The sequence below is a fragment of the Chionomys nivalis genome, chromosome 8 (assembly GCF_950005125.1).
Source record: "Chionomys nivalis chromosome 8, mChiNiv1.1, whole genome shotgun sequence".
NCBI lineage: Eukaryota > Metazoa > Chordata > Mammalia > Rodentia > Cricetidae > Chionomys > Chionomys nivalis.
The window spans coordinates 87,174,939-87,196,283 of NC_080093.1; the positions used below are offsets into that span (position 1 = coordinate 87,174,939).

The 21,345-nt window shown below is 43.2% G+C and overlaps 1 protein-coding gene across 3 annotated transcripts in view; it reads right to left on the bottom strand.

Annotated features, from left to right (window-relative positions):
• Nucleotides 1-3,793: 3,793 nt before the first annotated feature.
• Nucleotides 3,794-21,345, bottom strand: part of Znf143 (zinc finger protein 143) — a 42,823-nt gene continuing 25,271 nt past the window's right edge. For all 3 annotated transcript variants that reach the window (XM_057779551.1, XM_057779550.1, XM_057779549.1), the window contains exons 10-16: nucleotides 19,728-19,853; nucleotides 18,117-18,296; nucleotides 15,456-15,683; nucleotides 12,180-12,328; nucleotides 7,967-8,128; nucleotides 5,832-5,978; nucleotides 3,794-4,321 (exon numbers count right to left, since the gene is read on the bottom strand). In XM_057779551.1, coding sequence (XP_057635534.1) covers nucleotides 4,238-4,321; nucleotides 5,832-5,978; nucleotides 7,967-8,128; nucleotides 12,180-12,328; nucleotides 15,456-15,683; nucleotides 18,117-18,296; nucleotides 19,728-19,853 — 1,076 coding nt within the window. In that variant the 3' untranslated portion in view covers nucleotides 3,794-4,237. The remainder of the gene's footprint in view (nucleotides 4,322-5,831; nucleotides 5,979-7,966; nucleotides 8,129-12,179; nucleotides 12,329-15,455; nucleotides 15,684-18,116; nucleotides 18,297-19,727; nucleotides 19,854-21,345) is intronic.

The window sequence follows — 21,345 nt, forward strand, 5'->3', positions numbered from 1 at the left end:
AGCCCGCCCCAAGGAGAAACAATCCATACTGTAGGTCCCGTTCATCAACAAATAACGAGGTGCTGCCCGATCATCCGGACATGAGCACCACACAGGTGTCTCAAAGAACTACAACCCTGGACCCCACCACATCGAATACTGCCTGGCTGACCACACAGACACGACCCCTCCCAAAGGGGGGAAAGTTTTGTGCAATTTCCCTCTACTGTCTTACCTGCTGGGGCTGCCGTGCAGTACATCTAATAAACCTAGTGCTTTGTGTTCTTGTCTTGTTGAATTATTTTATTGCCTGCACTTCACCAGCCCGTCACTGTGTTCCCTGGCATGGTACCAAGTGCATGTCCCATTGTTGCATGGAACTTCATAGATAAGTTTGTAAGAACTTCAAAGGTGGGCTGGAGCTATGGCTCAGTGATTGTGTCTTCTAAAGGCCCCAAGTTCAGTTCCTAGCACCCACTCCAGAGGGGGGGAAATCCAATGTCTTCTTTTCTGCTAGGGCATGCACTACACTCATGTGCACAAACTCATGATAGACATACACACACAATTTAAAACAATACAAACTCGCACTCAGACACACACATACACATACACATAATTAAAACAGTACAAAGTTTGCCAGGCAGTGGTGGTACACACCTTTAATTCTAGCACTCTGGAGGCAGAGAAGGGCAGAACTTTGAGTTGGAGGTCAGCCTGGTCTACAGAGCAAGTTCCAGGACAGACAACTAAGGCTACACAGGGAAACCCTGTCTTGAGAAACCAAACCAAACCAACAAACAAACAAAAATCCAAACCAAACTAAACCAAAACCTAAAATAATGCAAAGTAAAAAAATAAAAAGAAAAAAAAAGAAAGCACTATGGGGACGAGAGAGACGCTCAGTGGTTAAGAGCAGTGGTTGCTCTTCCAGAGACCTGGGTTCAATTCCCAGGACCACATGACAGCTTACAACCGTCTGTCTGTAACTCCAGTTCCAGGGGATCCAGTGCCCTCTCTGGCTTCTGGAGGCACCAAGCACACACGCAGTGCACATAACCCATTCATATAAAACAACAAAGAATCACAAGTGTTTGTGTGCACACGCATGTGTGTGTGTGTGTGGTGTGTGCCTGTCAGAGGACAACTTTGCAGAGTTAGTTCTCTCCTTCCAGCTTCCAGGGTTTGTGTGATTGAGGTCAGGTTTCACAGTAAGTGCTTTTACCCTCTGGGCTATCTTCCTGGGGCTTGCAACTGGTTTTATTGGGGATTCAAGCCACTTCAGGGTAGAGCTGGCTGTTTTTCCTGGACTGAACGGCTGGCTGGATCTTATCACACCGGCTGATAGTCAACCTGCTGTTTGCTGACATGGACTTGTTTTCAAGAGCCTTTGGTAGGTTGATTTTTGGGAGGACTCCTTTGCACTACTTTTGCTGAGACCCACAGCAGCTGGACTATACCTTGAGGGAGCACGCTAGCTTGCTAGACACTAGATGGGCTGGGGACAAAGAATGGCATCCTGTGTCCCATTTTCTCTGGGTACCAACAGGAAGGCCTTTTCTTTCTTGTTTTAAACCTCCGGATAATAGGGCTTACCAGAACTCTCTAGGTAAGTGCTGCCCTACCCTGCTGGCATGGGGTCTGGGCTGGCGTGAAGCACCCTAGAGTCTGAGCATAGGTGGATATAAAGGCTCAGATTTTCATGCTGGCCTACCCTGAAACCTCATATTTTCTCCAGTCTGCCCTCCACACCTCAGATGGGTACTCTATGGATGTGTACACAACACCGCTGTGAATGAAGGCTGGATAGGGGACAACTAGCACACTGACATGAAAGATAATCAACCAGCCCCGGAGGGCTCCTCTAAAAGACTAGTCAAGACCCTGGCCTCAGGAGATCAGAGAATTTGGTCAAAGGAAACACATTAAATCAAACAGCATTTCCCTTCCAAGTATACAGCCCTACACGAAAAATAACCATGGGAGCCACAGTAGGGCTCTGACACCCCAAGCTCGGTGAGAGGTAGTTCACGAGTATTGGCTGGAGGACACCTTTCAGACTTCTCTATTTATTTGTTTTTAATTTTTCAAGACAGGGTTTCTCTGCAGCTTTTGGAGCCTGCCCTGGAACTAGTTCTTGTAGACCAGGCTTGCCTCGAACTCACAGAGATTCACCTGCCTCTGCCTCCCGAGTGCTGGAATCAAAGGGGTGTGCCACCACCACCTGGCTGCACCTTCTCCTTTTAAACTCTCAACATTAGACAATGATATGGTGAATTTTGCCTGCAGTCCTAGCACAGATGGAAGATGGCTTCAAGTTTCAAGTCAAGCAGGGCTATAGAGTGATGAGACCCTGTCTCAAAAAGACAAAACAGAACAGAACAAAAACCACAGGGAGAGATGGTTTCGCTGTAAAGAGCTCTAGCTACTCTGGCAGAGGATCTGAGTTCAGCTCCCAGCACCCACATTAGTCCACAACCATCTGTAACTCCAGTTTCAAGGGATCTGATGCCCTCTTCAGATCTCCATGGGTACTGCACACATACAGTACACATACATGTAAACAAAATACCCATACAAAATAAAAATTTTTGTGATTTTTCTTTTTTTATTCATTGGTGTTTTGTCTGCATGTACGTCCATGTGAGGGTGTCAGAAGCCCTGGAACTTTACAGACAGTTGTGAGTTACCATGTGGGTGTTGGAAATTGAACCTGGGTCCTCTGGAAGAGCAGTCAGTGCTCTTAATTGCGGGATCATTTCTCTGGCCCCTCAAATAAATATTTTTTAAAAAGGCTTTCAACTCTTGTTATTGAGCAAGCAGAAGTTATCAAACAAAAGCCATCTTGATGCCCCCTGCTACAGTGACTTTGTCATTCCAGGCTACAGTATAGTATAAATATACTATACTGTATACTTATATATATACTTTATACTGAAGTACAGTATAAAAACCATACCAGACAAGGGGGTAGAAGGCCAGAGCTGTCCAATCTTGACCTGCCCTGCCTTATAGGATTGTCAGGCCTGAGTAATTTGGAGAAAATAAATCATAAGTTTTCCCAAGACTGTTGAGTAGACAGTAATACACAGGGAAGTATTTATTCTCTGCCTGTCCAGGATACACTCTTGGCCTGTGGATACAGGGTCATGCTGTTACACTGTGGATGCTTGTGCAACATTCCCCAACACCAGACCAATTTAATAAAGCAAACAAAAAGCATTGTTTTAAAAACTGCTGTATTCAAAATCAATAATAATAAACTTTAGGTTAAATAAGCTTTGAAACAAAAGCTTAAGAGCAAAAATAAATAATTTTACACAACTCACTAACCCAGTTTCTTTCAGTAAATCCATCCCCGGCCATAGGACTCTAGTCTAGGATAGACCTGTGGGAAATTCTCATGTTGATTATCATAAAAAAACAGTAGAAAAACTGAGAAGCCTGAGTAGAACCTTAACAAGCCCAGCACTGTTTTCTTTGTTTTTGAGGAAGTATTTACTCTGTAGTCCAGAACAGTCTGGAATTCACCACACAGCCCAGGTCACTCTCAAGTTTATGGTAATCCTGACTCAACTTCCTCAACACTGGGATTACAGGCACAGGCTACCATGCCTACCTTAAAACACTGGATTTAATGTTTTACTTTAAAACAACCAAACTTTTTAATTTCATACACAATCCAATGTAATGCCAAAATAATTAGTATTTTAGTTTGAAGAAGTGTTATTTAACAGGGTGGGACACTATAAATGAGGTCTTCGATTCTTGAAATGAAAATGGGTGTGGAGTGGACAAAGAATCCAGACACTACTGAAGGAACATCTGAAGGCTTGCGTCCTTTATTTTCTGTGATGGCTTTGAAGTTATGATTGTTTGACATGTAGAACCTTCGGCACATTAGATACAGCCTTTATTTTTTTTTTCACAGTAAGTTAAAATCTCATCTTGACTCTGTATAGACCTGGATGGTCTTGTGGGTGGGTCCTGACGTCTGCTGTGCAATAAGAGTGACGGAAGAATTGCTGTGGTGCCCTCATTTCATACTTCCTTGTACACAATCAATCACTTTGGGAATTTATTCCAGGGGCTATGTACACAAAAGTGTCAAGAAGAAAATGTTCTCCACTCTTGCATAAAAACGTGTACAGTGCTTCCGGATTGGAACGTCTGCTCTGCTGGGCCGGGCCTCAGGGATTTCTGTAGCCAGAAGATGAAAGGCTCCGTCCTCCTGCTTTACTGCTCTGTGGTTCCCGTATTAATCATCCAACCCTGGTGTTTCTCCTTGTTGGATCCTAGATGCTATCCTGATGGCTTCTTCCAGAGATGGCTGTTCTCCAAGCTGAAACCAGAACATACATCAGACATCAATAATCCAAAGCCCTGATCTGGGTAACACCAGAGAATTGTTAAATGGTAGAGATGTAATTTCTCTCGGTAATTCTGATGGTTAGGGTTGCTAAAATATTAGTTAACTTGATCACTAAAGCATAAAATCAAAACTTCTACACATGAGAACAATTATTTATTTAGTTCTTATTTACTTTAAGTTCTTCAAATGCCAAGTCACACAGCTAATGGAAAGCTTGCTCAGCAGCTAGCTTCTGCATACATGCGCTGAAGAAAACTAACCAATGGCTGGCATTTCCCTGTTTATCAAGTAAACATAAGGAGAAAGCACTCCCCATCTAGAGGGTGTGTGCACCTGGCATGTAGGGTTTGTGCTCTCTGCTGGCAACAGGGACTCTTGCAAAAAGAATGCTCCTTTCACATCTTGTGACATGCTCAGTTGGGGCTGTATGGGCACTGTTGGAGAAATCACTGAGGGTCTGTTCACAGCAAGTTCACCTCCAAGGAGTAGCTCCAACGTGTTTTATTAAAACCCCACCTTGCTAGATTCCATCTTAACAATGAACATGGCTATCTGGGTACACACAAGGACACACGCCTGACAAGTTTTCTCTTGCTATGAATTCCCCAAGAACATGCAAAGCGAAGGTAGTAAAGAACACTGTTAGTCTATGTTTTGATTAAGGTCTCATATAGCTTAGGCCAATGGCCTTCATTCAACTTCTGATCTTCCTGCCTCCACTTCTTGAGTGCTCAGATCAGGCCTGGGCTACCATGCCCAGTTTATGTGGTCCTGGGGATAGATGAATTCCAAACAAGCACTCCACCAATTAAGCCACACAGGGGTGGGGGTAAGGGTGTCTGAGAAAGGGTCTCTCTCTATAGCCCTGGTTGTTCTGGAGCTATATAAACCAAGTTGGCCTTGAACTCACAGAGATCAGCTTGCCTATGCTTCTTGGGTGCTGGGACTAAAGGTACATGCCTCCATTGCGTGGTTTCTGGTCATTTTCAGATTACCCCATTATATTAATTGTCTTAAAGCAAGTTAGGCACCCAGATGATTTTGTGCACAGCATAAACACAGAAAAGTCACACATAAGACCCAGAGTCCCAGGCTGAGAACTATGTACTGCTGCTGTCTACCTAACCTAGATGATGTGGGATTTCCCTCTATACGCTGTGAATATGTTTTATTACCATTGGCTAATAAATAAGTTTAGGGCAGAATATAGCCAGGCAGGAAATCCAAAAAGAGATATAGAGAGAGAATAGGCAGAGTCAAGGAGACTCCATATAGCTGCTGAAGGAGAAAGAAGACAGAACTTTACTGATAACCCACAATCTAATGGCAATATACAGATTAACAGAAATGGGTTAAGATATAAGAAATACATCTACCCCATTGGCCAAGCAGTGTTATAGTTAATATAGTTTCTGTGTGATTACTCGGGTCTGGGCAGCTGGGAAATGAATGAGCAGTCTCCACCTATACCTGCACTCACCTGAACTGCAATCTGGGTGCCATTGGATGTTGCCACTAAGGTCAGAGGTCTGGTTTCTGTAGTTACTAAATGATGGCTATGTTGTTGGTGTCCCATTTCTGAAGAGGCTGTATGGAATGCTGCCAGATCTTGAGCCACAATTGCAACCTTTTAAGTGAAACAAAATGAATAAAACACACATGAAAAAAATTTATCTATGACTCATTAGGTTAAGTCTACTTTGTGTGAAGGACCAAAGATGTGTAAGCACTTACTGCTGGAACAGACTTTATGCACTGCCTAGGATGGACTCTTTCATTTGAGGGAATTAAGTCTCCCTCAGAAGGGATTCACCTACGACCGTGAAGTAAGTCGATGGCCAAACGGGTAGAGAGTACTGGAGAAATGGGTCTGCCATGTCTAACTTCACTGGCGAGGGGGATGAGGCTGTCCCTAGGTTCTGCTGTCCTAAGGATGCTGATGTCTATTTATTCCAGTGTGTGGACTGGATTATTTTCTCCTTTTGTATTTACAATTAGACTTCCACTTAACTGAGGACCTGGAAGGACTGGTGACATGACCGACCAACAGCAACATCTCCTTAGATACCTGAGACTCATGACCCTTGCAGTATCTCCTGAAGCCTCTTGTTTATTTATTTGTATGGGTGTTTTACCTGTATGTACATCTGTGTACCACTTGTGTGCCAGGTGCTGGAAGAGGCCAGAAGAGGGCATCAGATCCCTTGGGACTGGAGTTACAGATGTTTATGAGCTGCCATGTGGGTGTTTGGACTTGAACCATGTTCTCTTGAAGAACAGCCCGTGTTCTTAACTACCAAGTCACTTCTTTAGCTTTGTTCTGGTGATGTTTTTGTTTGCTTTTTTATTTTTTTCCTTTTGGTTTTTTGAGACAGGGTATCTCTGTGTAACAACAGCCCTAGCTGTCCCAGAACTAGCTCTTATAGACCAGGCTGGCATCAAACTCACAGAGATCCGCCTGCCTCTGCCTCACAAGTGAAGGGATTAAAGGTGGTGCCACCACCACCCGGCTCCTTTTTTTTTTTTTTTTTTGGTTTTTCGAGACAGGGTTTCTCTGTAGCTTTGGTGCCCGTCCCGGAACTAGTTCTTGTAGACCAGGCTGGCCTCGACCTCCCAGAGATCCGCCTGCCTCTGCCTCCCGAGTGCTGGGATTAAAGGCGTGCGCCACCACCGCCCGGCCCAGCTATTTATTTTTGAGACAGAGTTTCACTATGTAGCTTTGGCTGGCCTAGAAACTGATCCGAACACCAGGTAAGACTCAAATTCAAAGATCTGCTTGCTTTTGCCTCCCAAATGCTAGGACTAAAGGCATGCACTTGTATGCCTAGTTGTGTTTTTTTTTTTTTTTTTTTGCTTGTTTTGTCTTCTTGTTGTTTTTTTGAGACAGGGTTTCTCTGAATACCTTTAGAGTCTGTCCTAGAACTTGCTCTGTAGACCAGGCTGGCCTTGAACTCACAGAGATCCACCTGTCTCTGCCTCCCAAGTTCCGGGATTAAAGGCGTGTGCCATCACGGCTTGGCATTGTGAAAACATGGGTGTTTTTAAATTTTAATTTTAATGTGTTTATGTCTATGGAAGTATATATGCTATGTGTGTGGGGGGGTACCCTTGGAGGCCAGATGAAGTTACAGGCAGTAGTAAGACCCTTAATGTGGCTGGGGATGGTGGCACACGCCTTTAATACCAGCATTTGGGAAGAGAAGGCAGGCAGATCTCTGTGAGTTCGAAGCCAACCTGGTTTATACAGCTAGTTCCAAGACAGCCTGGGTTACACAGAGAAACCCTGTCTTGAAAAAAAAAAAGCCTAATATGGGAACTGGGAACTGAATTTGGGTCCTCTGGAAGAGTAGTAGGCGCTCTCTTTTAACCACTGAGCTCTCTCTCCAGTCCCTCATTTCTTTCAGCCTACTGTGAACTTTATGAGGCTGATGTAAATATCACTACTATTTTACAGATAGAGAAAAAAAATCAGCTTCAAGGACTAATTGACTAAAAGATGTTATAAAACTGGGAAATAGCTTGAAGTTCATATGCCTAAATAGCACACAGCACAGCTTCTGTGCAGGTTTTGACAGTGATGTATGTGTTGACTTAACAGTGAACAAAAGTAGTTACCTGCTGCCCTTCTGTGCCCTCGGCGGTGACCATAGCAACAGAGTGTGTTCCTGCTGAGGAGATGACTGCATCATGAGTAGGGACCGTGATGGGTGTGCCATCCTGTGTTACCATGGTGATGGTGTTGCCAATGGCCTGCATGTCAGCTTGAGATATGTTGACCTGCAAACAGTGTATTTTACAAGTCAGTCAATATCTCTTGTTACATTTGGCAATCTTAACTATGGAAAGAGCCTAATCCTTACTCTGTGGGAGCAAAGAAACTTTTTTTTTTTTTTAAATATTTACTATGTATATACAATGTTCTGTCTCTGTGTATGCCTGCAGGCCAGAAGAGGGCACCAGACCTCATTACAGATGGTTGTGAGCCACCATGTGGTTGCTGAGAATTGAACTCAGGACCTTTGGAAGAGCAGGCAATGCTCTTAACCACTGAGCCATCTCTCCAGCCCCAGCAAAGAAACTTTTTTTTTTTTTTTTTGGTTTTTTTCGAGACAGGGTTTCTCTGTGGTTTTGGAGCCTGTCCTGGAACTAGCTCTTGTAGACCAGGCTGGTCTCGAACTCACAGAGATCCACCTGCCTCTGCCTCCCAAGTGCTGGGATTAAAGGCGTGCGCCACCACCGCCCGGCGCAAAGAAACTTTTTACAATGAAATAAACTCCTTAACTCATCAGACAAGTCAACGTTTTTTTGTTTGTTTGTTTTTGTTTAGTTTTTTTAGACAAGGTTTTGTTCCACTGCCTGGAACACTGCAGTAATCCTCCTGCCTCAGCTTTCTGCTTACTGGGATTATGTTTATGAGCCACTATGCCCAGTTTAGACCCTTACTTCTGCCATAATCTAATATTCTTACAGGTATTCGGCCCAACTCTTCCTGCTCCGGCCATCTCCACCTTGACACCTGACATCCTGCTCAAACCTCTGTTCCCTAGAGTCTAGGATTCCTGCACGCACTTTTACCTCTTGACTTTTTTCTTTTCTTTTCTTTTTTTTTTTTAAAAAAATTTCATTCTCATTGGTGTTTTGTCTGCATGTATATCTGTATGCGGGTGTCAGAGTCCCCTGGAACTGGAGTTATAGACAGTTGTGAGCTGCCATATGGGTACTAGGAATTGAACCTGGATCTTTGGGAAAGAGCAGTCAGTGCTCTCAACCACTGAGTCATCTCTCCAGCCCCACTTTTCAACTTCTTTACAAATGTTCTTAACCCCATTTTCTATCACCTCAAATCTGCATCTGACACCCAAGCCACTCATCTGTAGCCCCCAGAAGGGGGCACACCTTGTCACATTTTCATGGCTTTGCCTGGCAAACTCATGAAAATCCTTCAATCCCCACTGAAGGACCTTCTATAAGAAGATCATTCTAAGATTTCTTGAGGGCCAATCATTTATTCTCTCCCAGGCTGTCAAAGTAGTTCATATATCCTTCACATATATACCCCAATCATGAGAAATTACCAACTGACTACGTTAGAAAGGCCTCTCTTTCTAGACTGTGACACCCATCACCTTTTTGCGCTAGTCAAATTACCTTAAAAAAAAAAAAAGTGTTCATGGGCCAGGAGGTAGTGGTGCACACCTTTAATCCCAGAACTCAGAAGGCAGAGGCAGGCCAGTCTCGGTGAGTTCAAGGCCAGCCTGGTCTACAAACCAAGTTCCAGGATAGCCAGGACCCACACAGAAAACCTGTCTTGAAAAACTAAAAAAGTCTTCATGGAATAGAAACCCAAAAATATCTGAATGACTCAGAGAATGAAATAAAATTCCTAAATAAAAATAAAATAAAAAAAGAAATGGAGAGACTAAGTTTAGAGAGAAAAACGTTGGGATGAGGATGACAGTTTTGGGATAGATTGCCGTACTCTAAAGGATTTGAGAGAGCCATGAATGAACAGTACAGAGGTGGGTGCCCTATAGACCCTAGAGCTACTCAACACTGTTACTGGCTGTCCAAAAGAGAAACTTACATCATCATACCTCACTGGAGGCTGTTTTGAAGTTGCTGTAGAAGAACCTGCTCCTGAGAGGAGCAAAGCTAGGTCAGACAACATCAGACAGACGCTGCATGTGATTAACTACCTGTTTTAGAAAGTGTCAGGACAGAAGATAAACAAATACCGGGTTAAGCAAATGTGGTCAATCTTGCCTGTTAGTGGACAGAGTCCTCTGTGGAACCACACAACAAAGGTAGGAGACATGGGAGCATGGGACGGTATGAATGCTTTGGCATTTCTCAGTCCTGAATGTTCTGCCTCCTAGCTAGTATCAACAAGTTAACAGTTATAAAACCAGGACAGGAGTGGTGTGCACAATTGTAATCTCAACACTTGGAAGATGAAAAGCAGGAAGACTGGCAGATCCAGGTCAGCCTACATAAAGAATTCCAGGCCAACCTGAGTTACATGAAACCCTGTTTTAAAAACAAAAGTTATAAAAATAAATAAATAAAAACAAAAGCTATCAAAAACAAAGAAAGATGGGGCATGGTGGCACACAACTATAACCTCAGACCTTGGATCAGGGGGTGAGATAGGGGGATTTCTGTAAATTCAAGTCCTGATCTATACAGAGTTCTAAGCCAGCGAGGGCTGCATAGTGAAACCCTGTGTCAAGCCACCAAACCAAACCATTTCCCAAAACAAATAAGCAAAACAAAACAAAAAGCAAAGGGTATACAGACTGCAGGAGGCAAATTCTAATACAGAAGGGCAGGAAGAGAGCTCTCCATAGAAGACAGAACACAGGAGAATAAAGAGCCCCTATAGTCCATCTGCTTGTGTTTTCTTTCACCAAACTAAGACAACTCTAGCAGGAGCTTAAAAATCACATCAAGGGGCTGGAGAGATGGCTCAGTGGTTAAGAGCATTGCCTGCTATTCCAAAGGTCCTGAGTTCAATTCCCAGCAACCACATGGTGGCTCACAACCATCTGTAATAAGGTCTGGTGCCCTCTTCTGGCCTGCAGGAATACATGTAGACAAAATATTGTATACATAATAAATAAATAAATATTAAAAAAAAAAGACTTGTTTGGTTAAAAAAAAAAAATCACATCAAGCCAGGCGGTGATGGAGTTCCAGGACAGCCAGGCTCCAAAGCTACAGAGAAACCCTGCCTCAACACCCCCACACCCCAAAAAGTGCCCCTAATCACATCAAAGCATAATTCTTTTAGGCTATTGGCTCCCACAAAACCATGGCAGGTTTGGCTCTCAGAGCACACCCATCTCATTACTCATATTTCCCCCTGGCTGTCTTGGAACTAGCACTGGGTTCCTAGGTGTTGGGATTAAAGGCATGCACTGTATCCACCCAGAACTTTTCTCTCTTTTTTTTTAAAAGGATTTATTTACTTATGCATTTTGTATATTTGAGTACTTTGTCTATATATATATGTCTGCACATCAGAAGACAGCATCAGATTCCAGTATAGGCAGTTGTGAGTCTGCATGTACGTTCTGAGAACTGAATTTAGGACCCCTGGAAGAGAAGCCAGTGCTCTGAGCCATCTCTTCAGCTCAGACCCACTAGTTTTGAAGCTCACAGTCTCCTTGTGATTCTGATCTTTGCTATTTCAGTTTGAGCCACAGCAGCCAACACTATTTGGATTCTACATATACTATTATTATTATGTACTACCTTTTTTTTTAAAAAAATATTTATTTATTATGGATACAATGTTCTGTCTCTGTGTATGCCTGAAGGACAGAAGAGGGCACCAGATCTCATTACAGATGGTTATGAGCCACCATGTGGTTGCTGGGAATTGAACTTAGGACCTTTGGAAGAGCAGGCAATGCTCTCAACCACTAAGTCATCTCTCCAGCCCTTCATACTACCTTTTTCAGCAGACTATGGAGATCTACCATGCCTAGAGTCGTGGTTCTTGACTCCTTGGGCAATCAAATAACCGTCTTACAGGGATCTCCTAACACCACCAGAAAACATAGATACTTACATTATGATTCAAAACAACAACAAAATTACAGTTATGAAGTAGCAACAAAAACAAGTGTAGTTGGGGGTCACTACAACATGAGGAGTTGCATTAAAGGGCCGTAGCATTAAAAAGGTTGAGAATCGCTGGCCTATAGGCAGAAATCCAAACTTCATGCTTTCCTACTTAAGGATTTCCTCCACTGGGACTCAGCCCGCCTTTCAATCCCAGGTGCAGAGAAATACTTAACTTTCTTGGCTTTTAGTAGATACTTACATGTTGAGTCCCATCCTGGGATATAAGTGTAACTTGCTGACTCAACCCAGACTGGGTTACTGTGGCTACCTGTGTAGATACAATGTCCTCTCCTTCTACACCTGTAACATATGTGATCTGGGACCCTTTAAGAACATCATCACCTTGACCTGTTGAAAATAAATGAATAATTTATTTGACCAACAAACCAATTTATTTAGACAACATTAGAGATTCTAACTATGTATGAAACAAAAAAACCGAATAGAGAGCCAGGCATGGCAGTCCCTGCCTGTCATTCAAGATAGTTCAAGGGGCCGGGCGGTGGTGGCGCACGCCTTTAATCCCAGCACTTGGGAGGCAGAGGCAGGCAGATCTCTGTGAGTTCGAGACCAGCCTGGTCTACAAGAGCTAGTTCCAGGACAGGCTCCAAAACCACAGAGAAACCCTGTCTCGAAAAACCAAAAAAAAAAAAAAAAAAAAAAAAGATAGTTCAAGGCACGCCCTAATCCCAGCACTCGGGAGGCAGAGGCAGGCGGATCTCTGGGAGTTCGAGACCAGCCTGGTCTACAAGAGCTAGTTCCAGGACAGGCTCCAAAACCACAGAGAAACCCTGTCTCGAAAAACCAAAAAAAAAAAAAAAAAAAATAGTTCAAGGCCAATCCGGGTCATATAAAACTTTGTCTAAAAACAAAAAACAAAAAAAACCCCAAAAAACCAACGCCTACTTTTATATTTTAAACCATGAAAATAGTTTCCAAGACCTCTTCTTAATTCTTCTGTCTTCACTTCTGCGAGGCCAAGTCAAAGTGAGCCCTATCCATGAACTTTAAGTGTTCTGATTTGAGGAAGCCTCTCCTTTACACTTAGATGGAATGATTATGTGCCACTGTGCACAGCATACTGGGACACAAAGGGAGGAATTATACACAAAGATAGACTTGCCGCTCCCAGAAGGGCAGGTCTATACCAAGTTTCTGAAGTCACTTAAGATTCATGAAGGTAATAAAAGTCTCTATAAACCTTAACCACAAAACCAGAATGGCTTGTACACACAATCTACTATCTTAGTCTTTTACACACGTGATTGACAGCAAGCTATTGGTACACAATGACATCACTGTGTAAAGACTATGCAATGGCATGTTATCTCGGCTGAGGTTAATCATTTAATAAGTAACAGAACAGGAACTCCAATCCAGTTCTTTTTTCACAAAGAATCAGCAAAAGAACCAGGCAGAAATCCTGTCTCAATAACCACCACCCCCCACTCCCCAAAAAGAATCAGAAAGCAAAGGATGATTTAACATTCAGAACTGCTAGACTGGGCAATCAGGATTACTGACCTTCCCTTCTCTCAGTACTGGCCAGCTCTCATGGAGCAAAAAAGAAAGTCCCTCTTCAAAGAGAAACTGCATACTCTGAAGTACTAACCTAAGAATACTAGTATGTGAAGGATTTTAGTGTGCAAATCTATCTAGTGTGTGTGCAGATGGCGACACTGAGGTGTAATGGTCTCACGTACATTACTTTGCGCCTTTTCTTTTCAGTTGTTTATTATTTTATTCCAAGTGTTACCCAGGGGATCATGTGAGGAAAAGGAGCACAAATCTGTATTTTTAGAAAAGCAATCATAGTTGTTTTTGTTTGTTTGTTCCGAGACAGGGTTTCTCTGTATAGCCCTGGTTGTACTGGAACTCACTCTGGAGATCAGGCAGGCCTCAAACTCATAGAGATTCACCTGCCTCTGCTTCCCAAGTGCTGGGATTAAAGGCGTGTGCCACCACCACTTGTCCTACATTTAACATTACTAAAGCTTGCTTTCTTCCCAGGTGTATGTGGGTGGTGTGCATGCATGGAGGCTGGAGGCTGACATGAACTCTTCCTTGAGAGCTCTCCACTTTATTTATGAAGGTAGAATCTCTCAATTGAAGCTAGAGTTCACTGACATAGCTAGTCTCTATCTACCTACCTATAGTATATACATCTCAGCAGCTCAGGGAGCCTGTCCTACCTTCTAGGCACTGGAATCACAGGCAGGACTCCACAGCACGTGTGTGGGTTCTGGGCCCTAACTCTGGTCCTCACACCTGCACAGCACTTTCAACAGCTGAGTCATCTCCCCATCCCACAAAGCCTGTTTTTTTTTTTTTTTTTGGTTTTTCGAGACAGGGTTTCTCTGTGGTTTTGGAGCCTATCCTGGAACTAGCTCTTGTAGACCAGGCTGGTCCTGAACTCACAGAGATCCGCCTGCCTCTGCCTCCCGAGTGCTGGGATTAAAGGCGTGCGCCACCACCGCCCGGCCTGTTTTTTTTTTTTTAATTAAGAGGAATTAGCGGTTACATCTTTCTTGCTTCTTTCAAGTATAAAGTATGTTATTATTAACATTAGTCAGCATGCTGTACAATGTTTCCAAGACTTACAACTTCCATTGATCCTCCCATTAGCTAGGAGTGGTGGCTCATGCATATAAGCCCAGCATGTGGGAGGCTATAGCAGGCTAGCCTAGTAACAGAGTAAAACTCTGCTAGACGTGTGTTTGTGTGTGTGTGTAAGAAGGGAATGAGAGGAATAAATTGTACATACCCCTGGGTGTCAAAATACTGAACTATGTACATGGGATTTTGGCTAGAAAGCAATATGGAGACATTTAAGTGATGAAGTTTCTCTATCAACAACTTTTGTTTTATTTTTTGAGACAAGGTTTCTCTGTGTATCTCTGGCTGCACTGGAACTCATGCTATAGACCAGGCTGGCCTTGAACTCAAGAGATCTGCCTGCCTCTGTCTCCCGAGTGCTGGGATTAAAGGTGTACGTCATCACTGCCCAGTCCCATATAACTTTTTAAACTTAAATGTTTCTGAACATTTCACTCCAGTGTTGAGAATGAGAAAAGAAGTCTCTGCTCTTCCCAGGCAGAACTGCCATACTGGTCAGGCTTCTTCCAAAGTCTCCAACTTGCTTTCCTCTCACCAAGTACTTAGCCTTTTCCTTTGCCATCTGTCTGCAAGTCCCCTTGCCTTAGATCTGTTCCCTTCCCGTTCCCCCAGGCCTTGCTTCTTTGCTCCCTTAACCCCATGCACCCTCAGAATCTTTCCAAGAACACTTCTTCAGGAAGCTTCTCTCCTCTTGGGAGATACTAAGTCCCCCTTCCACAACCTGGAGCCCCCATGTCCTTCCGCAGCACTCGCCACAGCTGTGAATCCGGTGTGTGATCACACAAATCAAACAGAAGCATGGCTCATATGCTCATAACTGATTCTCAAACTCAAAACATACAACTGTCAAAGTTCTCACCTGGGGGAGGCTCGAAGAAGGCTTCCTGCTCCTCCTCAATGGGCTCTGTGTCGTTGTGAGCTGTCCGTTTGTGCATAGCCAGTGTGGAGATCTGTTTGTATGTCTTCCCACAGTGGTTACAGTTGTATGGTTTCGAGTGAGTATGAACGACATGGTGTTTATACAAACTGGAATATTCTGTAAACCTTTTGTCACAACCAGGAACTGTACAGACATATGGCTTTTCTCCTAAGAGAAGAAGAAGATACACAAAAAGGTCATTTTTACAGAGATACTTACTCCACAACTGCAAAGTGGGACTTCTAAAATAAACAGCCAAGTTATCTGTCACTATAACTCATTGTTAGAGCACTTGACCCAGAGTTCAATTCCCAGCACCGGGGAGGTATTTGTGAGGGGTGTCCCATTTCATCTTGAAATGAAATAGCACACTAGAAAAAAATTCCCTATGGTTTGACTCAGCTCAAAAACAGCCATAGTCCCACACACAACCATAGTCCCAGCACTTAGGAGGCAGAGGCAGGTGGATCTCTGTGAGTTCTAGGCCAGCCTGGTCTATATAGCAAATTCCAAGTCAGTGTGGGTGCAGTGTGATATATGTACCACCAGGCCTGACTCCATTTCTTACTGAACCTGGAACTCAATGATTTGACCAGATTGGCTGAACTTCTGTCTTTGTCTAATACAGGTATATTGTGATGTTCAGCTTTTCTGCGGGTGCAGGGGATCAGAACTCAGATTCAGATCCTCATGCTTGCATGGCAAGTGTTTATCAAGTGAGGTGTTTTTTTTTGTTTTTCTCTTTTTTTTTGGTTTTTCGAGACAGGGTTTCTCTGTGGTTTTGGAGCCTTTCCTGGCACTAGCTCTTGTAGACCAGGCTGGTCTTGAACTCACAGAGATCTGCCTGCCTCTGCCTCCCGAGTGCTGGGATTAAAGGCGTGCGCCACCACTGCCCAGCTCAAGTGAGGTGTTTCTGCACCCCGTTACAGAATCTGTACTGTAGCATTTGACTGATGCTTTCGGTTTTGGGCTAGGTGCCAGGAAGGATTACAAACTAGTCCTTAACTCTTCTTATAAATTAAGAAAATAAGTGTATATATGTGTCTGTGTGTGTGTGTGCGCACAGGTACCCAAAGCAGTCAAGAGAGGCATCAGATCTCCTTGTGCTAGGCTGTCAGGTTAGAGAGATGGCTCGGCCTTTAGAGGTTAGGCTCACAACCCAAAACATAAGAGTTACAGGCAGGTGTAAGCCACCTGACATGACACCATGTGTGCTAGAAACCAAACTCAGATCCTCTGCAGGAGCAGTACTAGCTCTTAACTGCTGAGCCATATCTTCAGCCCTTTATAAATTAAAAACAAACAAAGACAACAAAGGTTTTGTTTGTTTGTGTGAGACAGGGTCTTTCTATATAGCCCTGGCTGTCGCTAGAACTTGCTAGAACCAGACTAGCCTCTAATTCAGAGATCCACCCGCCTCTGCCTCCTGAGTGTTGTTATTAAAGGCATGTACCACCAAGCCAAGCTATTTATTTAATTTTATGTGTATGGGTATTTTTATTTTTCTTGCTCATCTATTGTGTTTTTCATACACACACACAGACACACACACACAGACACACACAGACACAGACACAGACACACACACACACACACACACGTCCATGTACCAATTGTGTGCAGTGCCCAAGGTGACCAGAGAGGGCATAATTTTCTTTAAAAGTGGAATTATAGATGGTTTTAAGCTCTCATGTGGGTTCTGGAAAGCAGCAGTGCTTTTAATTACTAAGCCATCTCTCCAGCCTATTTTTGTAAGCTTTTAAAAATTATATTCACAGACTGGAGAGATGGCTCAGAGGTTGAGAGCACTGGCAGATGACGCCTAACAGGAAATGGCTGCCAATTACCACTTGGCGCAGCAGTCCAGCTTCCAGCTGTCTAGGCTGAAGCAGGAACACCAACACTAGGTGGCACCAAACAGTCAAAAAGAAAACAGACTGGGCTGGAAGCTTTTTCTTTTTTTCAGGGGGGGTTGGGTATGTGTCTTTGTTTTTAAGTGTCCATGTAGCTTAGGCTGGCCTCACACTCATTATATAGCCAAAGATGACGCTGAACTTCTGATCCTGCTCTCTCCCTCTATCAAGAGCTGGAGTGTGCACCAGCATTCCTCCTTCACAAGCTTCTGAGTTCCTACTGTTGGCTGTACCGACTTACCTGATCAGCCTTCTTCCTTATTTGTGTAGTGCCTGGATCAAAAACAGACCGTTATACATGCAAGCACTCAAGCACTGAGACAGTTCAGTTACATGCTTGCCTCTGGCTCTGCCTTCCCAGTACTGGGAAAAAAGGCATGTACCACCACCTATGTTGGCTAATTAAAGAAATTTTGAAGCTGCTAATCTCTTCTCACTACGTGAACTGGGAGTGATGGGGAAGTTCCGCCAATCACATTTTCTTTAGAATGTGTCCCCCTGAGGACACATTCCTCTGTGTTCCTGGTGTTCGCTGGACCCCCTAGTTTTCCGTTTATTAAAACTATAAATCTATTATATCGAGCTGGTCGGGTTAATTTTAGCTCATAGATCGACCGGCACACATCATGGGAGGAAGAGACTAGTTGGAAGCCTTGAAAGATAGGGCCAAGACATCACCAATCATTACCTGTGTGTATCCTCACATGGTTTTTATAATTAGTTGCGCTAGCAAATGCCCTCCCACATCCTGGTTCTGTGCAGTAGTATGGTCGTTCTCCTGTGTGCGTCCTGATGTGCACTTTTCTGATATTTGATGTTGTAAAGGACCGACCACAGCCTTCAATAGGACACTTAAAGGGCCTTTCACCTGAAAATACAAAAGGAAATTAATTAAACGGTGCAGGAAATAAAATACACAGAGAATGGAAATGTCTCATCATGTGGTTCTGCCCAGTGCCTTGCCGCAGTCTGCTTGCCCTGAATTTGCCTTCTAAGCTCTGTTGTGTCTCTGGAGCATGCTTCTTCTACTCCAAACTTGTCCAAGAAAACTGAATGGCATGCAACACTCATCAGTGACTGTGACTTTCCAAGCTATAACCATCAAGTGGGCATACTGAAAACTGAGCTGAGGAAAGCATAGATCAAAACGTCAGAGAAAAGATAAAAGAAAGATAGAGTAAGGACTAAGGTTCAGCAAGATGTCTCCATGGGTATAAATGCTTGTTGCCAAAACAAACTGCCTGAGTTGCATCCCTGGAACCTAAAGGATAGAAGAATAATCAATTCCTGAAAACGATTCAGCCCGCATCGTGTGCTATGGTGCATACATACATATATATATATAATATATATAGTATAATACAACTTAATTAAAAAAAAGAATTAAGTTCAAATTATAGGATTTTCTAATGCTTATTTCTTATTTATTCTATAATACCACAAAGAAAAATAATTTCTGGGGTAGTGAGATGGCTCGGTAGGTGGTAGCTAAAACACGTGCTACCAACTTTACTAACAGCTTGACTTCTATCCCTGAGAACTACACAGCAGAAAGTGAGAGCCAACTTCTGTAGGCTGTCTTCTAACCTCCACGTACACAGCATAGTGGATGCTCCCATATTTGTTTAATAGCAATTAAAAGAAAATAATTTGCTATTTCTTTAATCTAGTACCTCCCACAAAACACATCAAAATATCTACATATGTATATTTATTTATTTATATTATTTATTAGAGAGAATTGTTTTTTCTTTTTTGGTTTTTCCAGGCAGGGTTTCTCTGTGTAGCCCTGGCTATTCTGGAACTAGTTCTGTAGACCAGACTACTCTGTAACTCAGAGACCCACCTGCCTCTGCCTCCACCTACTGGAACTACCATACTTGACATCGGATATTTCCTTTAGCAGCAGGAGAGAAATTCTGTACCTTAGGGTCTGTTTTCAATTCAGCTACTTATCAAATGTGCAATCCAGGAAAATAAGCTTGTTGTTCAGATAATTTCTGAAAGCTGAAAGGGCTGTGATCTAGGGCTACCATCGCATTTCTGGGGCGCCACCTTGGAAAGAGGTACACATGTACAAACAGCAAACTGGATGGAATTTTAGGAGTTTCCAATTTTTTTCACAGACACCATCCTCATCCCCACAGATTAAGAATACCTGGTTTAGTCTAATAGTACTAGCTTGTAATTCCAGAACTGAAGAAACTGATGCAGAAGCATCACAAATCCAACATCAGCCTGTGCTACAGTCAAAAAAGTAATTCCTGGTCTAGCTGTGCTACTCTGTTTGTACTGGTACCTGTGTGGGTTCTGATGTGCTTCTGTAGATCTCCTGAAGTTTTGAAAGATTTTGTACAATTATCTTCTGAACACCGATATGGCTTTTCTCCAGTATGAGTTCTGAAATGACTTTTTAATCCATAACCTTTAAAAAAAAAATTAAAAGAAATTTAGTGCCAGGCAATGGGGCACACACCTTTAATACTAGCACTCAGGAGGCAGAAGCAGGAGGATCTATGTGAGTTTTAGGTCAGCCTGGTCAACAGAGTGAGTTCCTGGACAACCAGGGTTACTCAAAGAAATATGGTCTCAAAAAAATAAAAAAGAAGAGAAAAAGAAATTTATCAATACAATACTCTTCTAAGCAAATATTAGGATATTAACTTACGGAAATATACAGCAAATAACCAGGATAAAATACTAGCTATATACTATGACTATTAAAAATACTAGCTATATATATGACTATTAAAAATACATGGGACAAGTTAGGGTGGTAGCTCACACCTGTAATTCCCAGAATGTGGGAAGCTGACACAGGAGGACTGTCATCAATCTGAGGCAAGTCTGGGATACCACATGAGATGACGCCTCAAAACACAGACAAACTAGGGGCTGGAAAGATCGTTTAGCAGTTAAGAGCACTGGCTGCTCTCCCAGAGGTCCTGAGTTCAATTCTCAGCAACCACATGGTGGCTCACAATCATCTATAATGAGATCTGCTGCCCTCTTCTGGCCTGTAGGCATACAGGACACTGCATAATAAACAAACAAACAAACAAACAAACAAATTAAAGAACAAAAGCTAATAAACTAATCAACAAAACCCTAATGTTAAAAAAGGATGGGGCTTGAGAGCCGGCTCAGTGATTCAGGGCACTTGTTCTTGTAGAAGATATGGGCTGGAGTCCCAGCACCTCCATGACAGACGGCTCAGTTCTGTGGCTCTCTAGACCTGTACTAATTACATCTTAAGTCAGCATTTTATGGTGGAGTGGGGGTGGGGGAGGGATGGGCAGGGTCTTACTATGTAGCTTTGGCTGGCCTGGAACACATTAGATAGACCAGTCTGGGCTCAAACTCAGAGATCTGCCTGCCTCTGCCTCCTCGGTGCTGGGATTAAAATTGTCTACGGGCATATTTGGCTTTTAACACACGGCTCTTATTTTTCCTGGTAGAAGAAAATAGAGGATGGAATGAGTAACAGCAAATATGTAGTCAGAGCGAGATCTATGGAGAAAAATGGTAACACAGAGGAGGTCCAGAGCGAGCAGGACAAGAGGCAGTTAGGAAAGACGATGGAGGGTTGGACAGACGGCTCAGCAGTTCAGACTGCGTACATACTGCTGGAGCAGAGGACAGAGGTTTGGGTTCCCAGCACCTGCATCATGTGGCTCACAACTGCCTCTAACTCCAGTTCCAGGGGATCTAATCACCTCTTTTGGCTTATAGAGACACCTGCACATACATGGTACACATAAATTCATGCAGGAACACATATACGCAAATATTTTAAAAAGCATAAAAGTAAAAAACTGATCATGTGCTTCTGTGGTTTCAGAAAACAGAAGGGGTTCTGCCTCTGGCTTGCCCTGGGCAATGCCCCATTGAACTAAGAAGCAAAGAAAATTTATGTT